Raw genomic sequence first — 12228 nt, 5'->3', positions numbered from 1 at the left:
ATAAATGCCAGCAGTCATGCTTGCCGACTGCCTCAAGTGCCAACATAGTGGAGACATGGCTTCTAATCAGGCAGTTTGTATGTCTTCCCCATTGAGAGTTGCCTGAGGCTAGGTCATGTATTCTGACCTTCTAGAACTTGCTGGTTGAATTTATGTAGTTCGGTGCCCAGAGAGAAGGAAGCAGGAGAGCTTGTGAGCCCCAAGACACAGGTTAAAATGGAGGTGAAGGGACAGCGCAAGGAGGAGCTGAGTCCTGAGGCTCCTCAGAAGTCCTCCTGGGAAGCCTGTCTGGGAAACTTTCTAAGTCAGCTTAGAAAGTGCTGTAGCTAGGGTTGCTCTTTTAGTGCCCTTTCCCACTGCTCATAGGAGGGGGTGTGGACTGCCTGCCCTGGCCTCCCCATGTTTCTCTCTGCCTCAGCTCCCCTCCAGCTCTCACTTCTTATCTCATCACCTTTGGTGGGCCAGTGCACTCAAGCTCTCTGCTCTGTCTTTCATTGTTCCTGGCCCTTTCCCTCTGGCGTTTTGCCTGTGTGTTTCCACATTCTTGCTCTGTGTTTCCCTGCGATGTCTCTAAGCAAGATGTCTCCTGCTGCCTTTCCAGGGTACGACTTGGAGCCCTGTGAGGAGCCCGAGGTCCCAGCCTACAGCATTCGGAAGGGCTTGCAGTTTGGTGTGGGTGACACCTTGACCTTCTCCTGCTTCCCCGGGTACCGTCTGGAGGGCACCGCCCGTATCACGTGCCTGGGGGGCAGACGGCGCCTGTGGAGCTCGCCTCTGCCAAGGTGTGTTGGTAGGTGGTCACGTGCTTTCATTTTGCTTCACTAATGGGGTGGGCCAGATTATAGTCAATTGATGTGAGGTGGTGGACAACACACAGGCCAAGAGGCTGACTGAGCCCACACTTAACCTGCAGTAGGACCCGGGGCATGTAACCTAACCTCCTTCTGCTCCAGCCTCCTTATCTGTAAAACAGAGATGGCAATCCCTGCTTCATCGGGCAGTTCTGTATAAACTAAAGTGACTTTTACAAAGTAGGTCCATAGTCGACACTCACATGAAGTTGACTTTAGTACTTTCACCTCCCCACCCTTAGCACACAGACCCAGGGTTTAAGGAGGCCTCTTGCCAAGGAATCTGGATGGTCACTAGATGGGCCTGTAGGAGGGGTTTATGACCTTTGCCCAGGGGGAGTCCCCATCTGGTGGAGTAGATGGGTGCTTTTACTAATCCAATGGCAGTGCTAACTCTCAGAGAAGCCTCAGGAAGACTTCATCCATTCAGCAGGGGAGGTCAGAAGGAACAAGGACAGGGTCATTTTAGTGTACCCACTACATGTCAGGCATCTGCTAGGTTTTGAAGATACAAAAGTGAACAAAACAGAGAAATTCTCCATTCCTGTTCCACATTCTGGTGCGGGGGGGACACAGGCTGTGAATACATAGATGTGTGATGTGTCAGGCAGTGTTGAGGCATACAGAGAAAAATTAAGTCAGCTTAGAAAGTGCTGTAGCTAGGGTTGCTCTTTTATAGCGATCAGAATAGGCCTCTCTGATGAGTTGACATTTGAACAGAGATAGATATCTGGGAGAAGAGGCAACAGAGGACCTGGACCTAAACCGTGAGGATGCTCAGCATTTGAGGAACAGCTCAGAGGCCAGGCTGAAGCAAACGGCAGGGAGAACAGGAGATGTGGAGGTTAGGTGTAGCTGTTGGAGGTTGGAACTTTAAAGAAGTCTGTTCAGAGTGATGTGTCCAAAGAGTAGGGAGATGTAGGTATTGTCCCTGAGGGCAGATTGATTACTGTCTCTCCCTAATGTATGAGGCTCCTGGGTGCCTGCTTGCTCAATCCTTATCATGTAGGGCTGGATAAAATACTAGCTGCATTCATGGAGTATTTTCCATGCTCACTGTTAGCCATGGAACTCACATAAAGTGAAATATTATATAAAACCCCACAAAAATATACAAAACAGATCAAAGCAGCACTGTACTCACTGAAACAGGGACCAGCATCTCAAAGCCAGTGAGGTCAGCTGTGCCTGAGACAAGTCCATGGAGCCCTCAGGCTGTGCCAAGGACAGCTTAGACAGGCTGACAAGATGGGCCAGGCCCAGGCTGTGCAGTCATGCAGGCCAAGGTGGGGTCACTGCTTTGCCACTTACCAGTGCTTAGATCTCAGGCAGGCCAACAAACTCTCTCACCCTCAGCTTCCTCGTTTATAAAACAGGGATAACAGCCTCCAACTAAAGGCTTTACTCTACATTAGATGGCATCATTTACATAAACTAAGAGGTGGCATTTAATTATCATCATTTTGCCAATAACCTTTTTATCTGTATTTATCAATAACCAATTATCATTATTTTGCCAATAACCTTTTATGATCTCAGAAAGGAAACATTAAAACAAAGAGCTGCAGAATTCCATTTCTGCCCAATTAAATAACCACGGAGTGTATTCGTTCTCCTATAACCATCCCCAAAGGCATCCACCCACCCCGACCTGGCCACACATACTCCGTAACACATGGAACCCCCCTAGGAAGGTTCAGCTCATATCTGGCTGCTAGCAGCTCCTTTAGTCTCTGAGAAAACATCCTCAGCTAAATGGTTCTGGGGGAAATTCTTCTTGAATGGGATTAACCAGGACCACAGATGCACACAGCCCGTAAGCTCTTGCCTCATTGATCTCATTACATAAACTCATCCTTTAACTTATTATTCCAATTACTGTTTGTTCATGACACCTCACAATATTTTCATTATTATTACATTTGTCTTCTGTTTCACATGTTATTAATAACGCACGGCAATTATAATCACCTCTAATTACCACCAGCCCTGCTGCCAAGGATCAGGCTGGAGGTACCTCGGGAATACCCACTGGGGGTGCTCCTAGTCGCCATGCAGATTGGTTGATTTAGTCCACATAGTGCTACCAGAAACATTCCCAGCCGAGAAGGAGATGAACAACCCTGGGCTTTAATTCATGGTGTGGTGGGGAGGGAGGTGACATAGCCCCCGACCTCAGGGACCCCAGAATTTGTTGTAGAAGAGGCAGCCCTGACCCCAGGGGACCCCAGTCTGCAGCAGGAGACAAGACCCTGTCCTTGGGAATCCCCGTGTGATGGAGAAGACCTAACCCTCTGCCTCGGAAGCCCCAGGCTGATGGATGAGATACAGCTTCTGCCCTTAACAAGACCCCTTCTGATGGGGGTGACAGAAGTCACAGATGCCAGAATCAGCCACAGCACTTTGCTGTGGATGTGACTGCTTGTTTCTCTGGAACATTTATTTGTTTCTATTTATGCCTGTGTTTGGCTTCTCAGTGCATCTGTTCACCTCCCCTGTTACTTTGGAAACTCCCGGAAGCAAGCGCCCCATCCCTCTACCCCTTCTGTCCCCTTCCTGGTGCTCAGGACAAAGGCCTATCAGGGAGTCAGGACCTGGTGATTGGCCAAGGACTGGCCATATCTAAAGCTATCAGCCCTCCTTGTAAAGGTGTCAGGCATATGGGAAAGAGGAAAGGCTCGTGCTGGAGCAGAAATGGGGCATATGGCTCTTATGCAGGAAACAGGGCCAGGAAGGAGGTCCAAAACACACCAAAGCCCATGTTTAAGGGAAGCCAGCTGTCAAGAATTAGGCAGAGGGCAAGAGGCATCAGGAACCTTGAGGGTGCTGTGAGCCTCAGGCAGCTAATGCGTGCTTCCCATTAGCTTCTTAGGCTTTCTGCCAGTCCCAGAATGCAGGCAGTTAGGGCTCCAAATGGAAGCAGGCAAGCCACATAGGTTCACCTGGGACATTGGTGGAGAGCCTATGTGCTAACCATTCCACTGTGTTTACCTATCTTATATATAAAATCTCACCCATTTATTCTACAGTCTTATGAGAATGCTATTATTGTCCAGATGAAGAGGCTGAAGTTCAGAAGTTCAGAGAGTTGACACAATGTGTCTAACTCCAAAGTCCATGATCATCCCATTACACCACAGGCCTCTGCCTAGACAAGTAGGGGAGTGATAGTGATCTCAGAGAAAGCGGAGAGATGCTTCAGAAGGCTGCCCCTGTAATGTGACTCAGTAATAAATGTTTACATATGCATGGCCCTCAGCAACCCTGCCCCCCCACCACATATCCCCACTCTTATCCAAGGTCACCAAAGAAATGTACACATGATGGAAACATCTATGTAAATTACCAACAGCCTCTGCCCCCAAGGAGCCTGTCCACCACTGTCCCTTGAGTTTTATGAGCCATCTCAGCACATTCATCATGATACTTGGAAGTTTTGCAAACAGACTAAGGTTTAAAAGTACTGTAAAATATACAAAAAATTAGTCAGGCATGGTGGCATGTGCCTGTAGTCCCAGCTACTCAGGAGGCTGGGGCAGGAGAATCGCTTGAACCCGGGAGGCGGAGGTTGCAGTGAGCCAAGATTGTGCCGCTGCACTCATGTGTGGGTGACAGAGCGAGACTCTGTCTCACAAAAAATAAACTAAAAATGAAAGTATTGTAAAGTTAGATTTATCCTCCAAGAGAAATAAATGAGACCTTATGTAAAGTCTTAGGAAACTGAAGCTGGTCCTGAATTGAGCAGGACCCAGGGAGGAGGGTCCATTGAGAAAAGTAGGGACTTAGTGGTGGGACATATGGCCCCCATCTTCAAAGGAATAAGGAGCAGCCTTGGGGACAAGAGAAAACATAGACATGTAACTAAGCCCATGAGCAGTTGAGCTCTGAAGGTTTCCATGTGCTCCATCTGTGCTGCCTCAGCCTAGTACGCTTCTGGCTTAGGGTAATTAGGGGTTAACTATAAGATCAAAGCCCTGGCCCCTTGGTCAACCCCAGGGCTTTTCCAGCCACAGACTGTGCCTAGACTAAAGGATGCTGAGGGATGGTTTAGAGAAAGCAGACTTGCTACCAGCCGCCTGAAAGATTCAAGGCATGCTCCAAATTCCCCATATGTCCGCATGGATAATGGGCCTGCCATCTGGACTTGTATTTACATCCTTCCAGAGCCTAATTATTATTTTTAGGACTGTACATCTTCAGAGGTCAGTATATTCCTTATCCATTCATTCATTCATTTCTTTTCAGTAAATATTTACTTTACAGACAATCCAGGCTAAGGCTAGGAAATTCATAGGTTCATCCAGCATGACCCTAGCCCTCAAGTTACTGACAGTGTAGGTGGGGGACACAGACAGGCAGCAAGAATCAAAGTGCAATATGAGAGGTACTCAGATACAGGGAGGAACAGGGAGAAACAGGGAGGGGCCTCCCAATGATTAAAGATTCCATTTCTCCATGCATGCCCTGCCATGAGCCTGCCCTACCCACATACTGAGCGGGTGTTAAGGAGACAGTAACACGACCAAGCCCCACAGGACCCACAGTGCAGCAGAGGACATAGAATTGTTAACAAATAAGTCAAGTAGAATGGGATGACTGCTGTAAATAAAGGTCTGACAACAATGGGGAAAGAATAACTAATTCTGGAGGAGGAGAAATGGATTTCCAGAGGAGAGTGTGATTTCATTAGCTGTTGAATGAAACAGGCTGCAATGGGACTATGCTCAAAACTTTCCCCAGGACCCAGGAGGTTGAGTTCTCAGCCCCCTCCTCTTCACGAATCGACAGAGAGACTTGGTCTAAGTTGCTGAGTACCTGGTTCCTTATCTTTAAACCAGAGATGATCATTGTGCCTACCTGATGGGGCTGGCTGTTGTGACTAATGACTGAAATGGTCCTTGTAAACTGTCAGTCATGCTGTTTTGCACCTAAGGGTTAGCGATTATGATGTGATCTTGCCCCCTGTTAGTTTCTGTTCTGTGGTACTGAAAGTCTTCATTTCTCCTCACTTAACTGCCTCCCTCTTCCCCTGACCTCCTTCTTGGTAATTTCTGTTGCTATGCTACTATATGAACAGGTATGTGGAAGGGCTGCTTAATAGCACTGAAATTTTAAAGGGTGCCTGATGGGTTAGTTTCTGTTTCTATAGACAGATAAACGGAACGAGAGGCAGAACAAACCAGACAGCACCATAGGTAGGAAGGTACTTCTTTTTACGTTTGACAGTCCAACAACTGGATAGACACATAGGCATCTTGGCAGGTAGACAGGCAAACGACTTGTCATCTTTGTCAGGTTCTCCAGAGCTGTCAGTTGCTTTCTGGATGCAGCTGAGGGGGCTAATCTGTGGTTATTGTGATTCTCTTTCCAGCTGAGTGTGGGAATTCAGTCACAGGCACTCAGGGTACTTTGCTGTCCCCGAACTTTCCTGTGAACTACAATAACAATCACGAATGCATCTACTCCATCCAGACCCAGCCAGGGAAGGGGATTCAGCTGAAAGCCAGGGCATTCGAACTCTCTGAAGGAGATGTCCTCAAGGTAAAATTGATCAATTTCAGAGTATGTGTGTTACAGTGTGCAAAAGTCTGGTCAATACTCCTTTGTCTCTGTGTGAATGATCCAAACTTTCTCCTTCCTTCCTGAGTCCTAAAATACTCTCCTTACTCATCTGGGAGAAAGCGAGGACCAAAAGAGAGTGGTATGTGGGTATCTAAGAATATGGTTTTAGATTTTGTTTAGAAGCTGCCTGCTATCAAATGCATGTGTAATTGAGTATGAGTTGACTACATAATAAAAGATAATAATTCAACTTGGAAAACATGGCAAAACCCCCTCTCTACAAAAAATACAAAATTAGCTGGGTGTGATGTTTCATGCCTGTAGTCCCAGCTACTGGGGAGGCTGAGATGGGAGGAGCCAGGGAGGTTAAGGTTACAGTGAGCCGTGATCATGCCACTGCACTCCAGACTGGTGACAGAGTCAGACCCTGCCTTAAGAAATAATAATAATAATAATAATAATAATAATACATTGGGTTGGAGCAGCCAATTGATCCAGTTTTCCGTTTTGAACTCTGACCATCAACACGGATAATGAAGAGTTCAAAGAACGTGTGTATATATGCATGTGTGTGTTCATTTTTGTAGCTATATGTTTATGGATATAAATGCTTTTATAAATATGTTTCCACATATGTGGGAATCGGTGTCCATGTATTTGGTTTGGGGATCTGTGTCTGTGCACACTTGTGTCAGTGTATTGTGTGTATGTGCACTTGTGCATGTTTTCAGTGTGTTTTAGTAGACTAACAGGCTATTATAGCAGTTTCAGTGTACCTCTATGATGGCCTGATGTGGCAGTGGGGTTAAAGAAAGTGTATTCAGGCCAGGAGCTGTGGCTCACGCCTGTAATCCCAGCACTTTGGGAGACCAAGGCGGGTGGATCACAAGGTCAAGAGATCGAGACCAACCTGGTCAACATGGTGAAACCCCGTCTCTACTAAAAATACAAAAAATTAGCTGGGCATGGTGGCGCGTGCCTGTAATCCCAGCTACTCAAGAGGCTGAGGCAGGAGAATTGCCTGAACCCAGGAGGCGGAGGTTGCAGTGAGCTGAGATCGCACCATTGCACTCCAGCCTGGGTAACAAGAGCGAAACTCCATCTCAAAAAAAAACTGTATTCAAGACATATGTAAGAGAAAGAAATAACAGGACTTGGATTACAGAGAGGATCATAGAGAGGGATTTGTTAAGACACTGAGCATACATGTCTTGTATTTCTTTGCATAAATACAATGAATGTGTGATTGAATATCTCCAATAATGTGTGTCTGTGTAATCAAAGAATTGAGTTTGGAGAATTTATTAAAGAGCTGCCTTAATAAAATGAATGATAAGGAAAGCCTCATACAAAGCATGTCCATTTTCATCCTAGGCCAAGGAATTTTTTTTAACTTTTTCTAATATAGTTTTATTCCTTGTAGCCAGAGAAATCCTTACATTAGAAAAAGTTGAAACAGAGCCCACTACTCTGGAAAATCCAAAGAGAAACCACTAAATTTCCGTGCTTTCAGATTGTCTCCAGATATAATGAATGTGCTATCCTTTTTATGTAGAGATGATAGATGTTCTTGGCCAACCCCCTGGGGTATATGTCCTCTAGGGTATGTGTGTGTGTGTGTGTGTGTGTGTGTGTGTGTGTGTGTGTGTGTGTGTGTGTGTAATTGAAATGCATTTCTCGCTCTTACCTAATCCTGTTTGAACCCAAGAAGATGCACTTATGAGATGACTGGATGAGATGCATGAAATGGAATAGAACAATCCCATTGGCTTCTTAAGCTCTCCTTTCCAACCCCACATAAAAACAATGTGTGTCTCCCAACAAGAGAACACAAAACAAGGGTTTTATACCCTTCGGAGAACCATGTCTTTAGGCGTCACCCTTACTCTCACTTCTCTCCATCCATTTGAGCCTCAGAAGCTGCAATCAGTACAGCAGTGCCAGAGGGACCTCCTCTCTGTAGAGGTGCAGATGGAGTGATATGAGCGAGGCAATTCAGAGACCTTCTTGGATGAAGGCCATTAGCACAAAAAGCCAGCTTTGAGGCGTAGGTTATAATTTTCAGGTTTTGAAGGGAATATAAGTAATGGTTCTATGTAAGTGACCTTATAGAGCCGACAGAAATGGCTCCTAGGTTGCTGGAGGTCATATGGAGTATTGCCAGTGACCATGCCTCCTCCCTAAGGAGGTCTAGATTGGAATACCACCTAAGACATAATCTACAGGTGTGCACCCTCAACTGTACTGTCAAGGTTCTGGCTTCAGGGTCAGGTGGGCAACTTAGTAGATAGGCAGAGAGAGTCTTTCTGAGGTGGTCATAGTAAGAAAGGAGGAGGGATGTGGGGCATAAAACCCAGGTCAGAGTTCAGGGAGGACTAACAGAGGATGCAGGAGCCCAGTTAGTGCACACATGCAAACACACACAAGCACATGCACACACACATTCTTCAGCACCAGGGTAGGAAATGCTCCTGCTACGGCCTCTTTGAGTTTAGTTCATCTGCTCCCTTAGAGACTGCTGAGTGTTTCCGTTTTCCCTCTGTAATGGTGTGCCAACAAGAAAATTAACCAGATATGTGTAAATATTCAGCAGATAAGAGGAAGGAGACATGTCTGAGGAATCACAGCTAATTGCCCTTCTGTAAGCAACAAAGAACAGAAACATACTTTAAAAGCTCCTAATTTGTATTCTTAAGAGAATTTGAGAAAATATTATATTTATGACACAAAAATAGGCAATAATGAAAACAGAACAATCTTAGATAAGGAGAGATTGAACAGAGATGAAAAACATAATCACCCAATTAAAAATGGAATGGAGGCAATGAACAGAAGATGGTGAACCACAGAAAAATGAAATCAGTTTATTAAAAGATAAATTTGAGAACTTCTCCCACATCTCATAAGGAAATGAAAAAGAGGATTATTTTATATTAATAAAATGGATAATCAATCCACAGTAAGACTTCATGTGCCAAATAACATAGCATGCATAAATTAAATAAAAACTCCTGGAAATGTAAAAAAAATTAATAAAGTTATAGTCATCATGGAAGATTTTAATATAACTCTGTAAGTCTGTAACAGATCACCTAAGTTAAAAATAAATAAGGATTTGGGTAGCTTAAATAGTGTAACAGAATAAGTCAGAAGAAAGTAGAAAAAATACTTTTAAAGATAAAGGCAGAAATGACTAGAGAAAGAGAACTAAAAAACAATAGCAATTGTCAGCACAACCAACTGGGTTCTTTGAAAAATAACTAATAAAATAGACAAAACTGGCAGAACTGATCAAATACAAGTACATAATATTAGGAATTGAAAAAGGACATAAATAATCAAAGATATAGGAGAGATAATGGAAATAAAAAAATATTTAAGCATCGTGCCGCACTCCAGCCTGAGCAACAGTGGACCCTTTAAAAAAAAAAAAAAAAAAAAAAGAAGAAGGAAAATGTTCAGGAACAACTGCTGTAAGCCAAGAAATCTGAAAGCTCAAATGAAACAGAATTTTTTTTTTTTATTGCATTTTAGGTTTTGGGGTACATGTGCAGAGCATGCAATACAGTTGCGTAGGTACACACAGGGCAGTGTGTTTTGTTTGCTTTCTCCCCTTCAATACCGAAACAGAAATTTTTATGAATAAAAAGTACTAATATGAAAAAAATCATTAAAAAATTGTAATTCCCCCATATTCTCTCTCAAAAGCCCCAGGCCTTAACTATTTTACAGGTAAGCTTTACCAGAACTTCAAGAAGCAATTAATCTTTGCAATAAGTGGTTCAGAAGAGAGAAAAATAAAGATTTGTCTCTCAACTCATTTTTTTTTTAATGAGGCACGTAGTATCTTTGGGATCAAAGAGTAAAATTATGGTCACCTGGGGATTGAGGGAATGGACAGATAATGGTCAAAGTATACAAAGCATCAATTAGAAAGAAGAATTAAGGGTTTTTTTTTCTTCACGCTATAATGACATCACAGTGAATACGACAAATAATAATGTATCATACATTTCAAAATCACTAAAAGAGTAAATTTCAAATGTTCTTGCCACAAAAAGGGTAAGTATTTGAGGTGATGATTATGTTAGCTTGATTTACTAATTCCCCATTGTATTTATAAATCATAACATTACCTTCTACCCCATAAATTTGTGCAACTATAATTTATCAATTTATAATCTAAAATAAAAATTTTCTAAAGAACAGACATCAGAAACTATTAGGGCAGTCTCACTTATGATCATAAGTCTAAAAATTCTGAGTATGAATCAGATTGAATTTGACTATGTATTAAAACAAAGATGACCAAGTAGGTTTGATTCCAGGAATATGAGGATGTGTCAAAATTAGAGATGCTCATAATGTTATTTGTTAGACAAGCCATATGAAATTACTATTTTTGTAGGTCAAAACTGTTAAAATATTGGCAATTTCATGGTTCAACCTAATATCCTATAAACACATCAGTAAATAAAAAGACATTATCCTACTAATACACCCTAAAACATCACGTGATTAAATTCAATACCCACTCATGATTTTTAAAAATATCTCATAAAACTACAAATAGAACTTTCTTAACTTGATAAAAACATTTCTACCAAACGCCTACAGCAAACATTATAGTTAATGGCAAAACTTCCTAGATTTCCAGGAAAGGCAATAACAAGATCAATAGTTCTCCTATCACAAATAGAATTCAGCATTGTACTGACGAGCCAAGCCATTACATTTAAACCAGAAAAAGAAGAAAAGGAACTATAAAAATTAGAAAGGAATGTAGAAAACTGTGTCTTCGTTTCAAAACTACTAAACAATCAACTAATAAACTCAAAATCAGTAAGAAAATTCGCAAAGCTTCTGGTGTTTCTATAACCAAATAAAATTTGTAATCAGGAGGGAAAGTCTCATTTATAATAGAAACAAAAACAAAGGACACCTAGAAATAAGCCCTCCAAAATGTGCATAATCTTAACTGAGAGAATAATAAAACTTTATTCTGATATTGATGTACCTGAAATAAATGCAGGGAGATTTCATGCTCATGGATGAACAGAGGGTATGAACAGGCAGGCAATTCACAGAAAAGGAAGTAAGAACTGTTGATAAACATATAAAAAGATGCTCAACTTCAATGGCGATCATGGATTTACATATTAAAATGAGATACCACTTTACACCCATCAAATTAGAAAACATCATAATACCCGAAAATACCAAGTATCAGCAAGGATATAAAGCAATGAAAGCTTGTCAGATGTTGCTGGTGAGAGAGCAAATTGGTATATCTTTTCAAAAAGCAACCTAGTAATATCTAACCAAATTGAAGATGTGTTATCCCTGCAACCAGCTCTTCCACACGTGTGCAAGCAGACATGCAGGAATATTTGTAGAAATTAAGTTTACTTTGTAATTGTGTATATGTGTATATGAAAGCTTTCTGCTTAGCATATTCATTTTGAAACCAGCCATCTTGCTGACCTGCTTTATTGGATGTAATGGATGTGCATAGATTCCCTTGGATTTCTTAGGGAGACATTTCCATCACCTGCACATAATGATGAACTGGACCATCAGGCAATATCCTATTAGGAAATAAATGTATACAAAGGCCCAATTCCCAATAGCAATCAAAAATATAAAAATACCCAGGAATAAGTACAGAATGTTAGTGAGAGACATGAAAGACAGCTTGAGTAAATTGAGCCAGACACCATGTATATGGATTGGAAGACTCAGTATCACACAGATGCATTTTTCTCAAATCCATCCATGCATTTAATGTAGCTCAGAATTACACAAGTTTTGTTTT

General features: G+C 42.4%; 1 protein-coding gene across 18 annotated transcripts in view; it reads left to right on the top strand.

Moving 5' to 3' along the window:
- Positions 1-12228, top strand: part of CSMD2 (CUB and Sushi multiple domains 2) — a 637686-nt gene that overhangs the window by 443001 nt on the left and 182457 nt on the right. For all 18 annotated transcript variants that reach the window (XM_078331131.1, XM_078331136.1, XM_078331130.1 and 15 more), the window contains 2 exons: positions 602-790; positions 6223-6392. In XM_078331131.1, coding sequence (XP_078187257.1) covers positions 602-790; positions 6223-6392 — 359 coding nt within the window. The remainder of the gene's footprint in view (positions 1-601; positions 791-6222; positions 6393-12228) is intronic.

The sequence above is a fragment of the Callithrix jacchus genome, chromosome 7 (assembly GCF_049354715.1).
Source record: "Callithrix jacchus isolate 240 chromosome 7, calJac240_pri, whole genome shotgun sequence".
In the NCBI taxonomy this organism is placed as follows: domain Eukaryota; kingdom Metazoa; phylum Chordata; class Mammalia; order Primates; family Cebidae; genus Callithrix; species Callithrix jacchus.
Note: the sequence above shows the minus strand (reverse complement) of the source record. Positions and strands in the feature narration are given on the sequence as shown.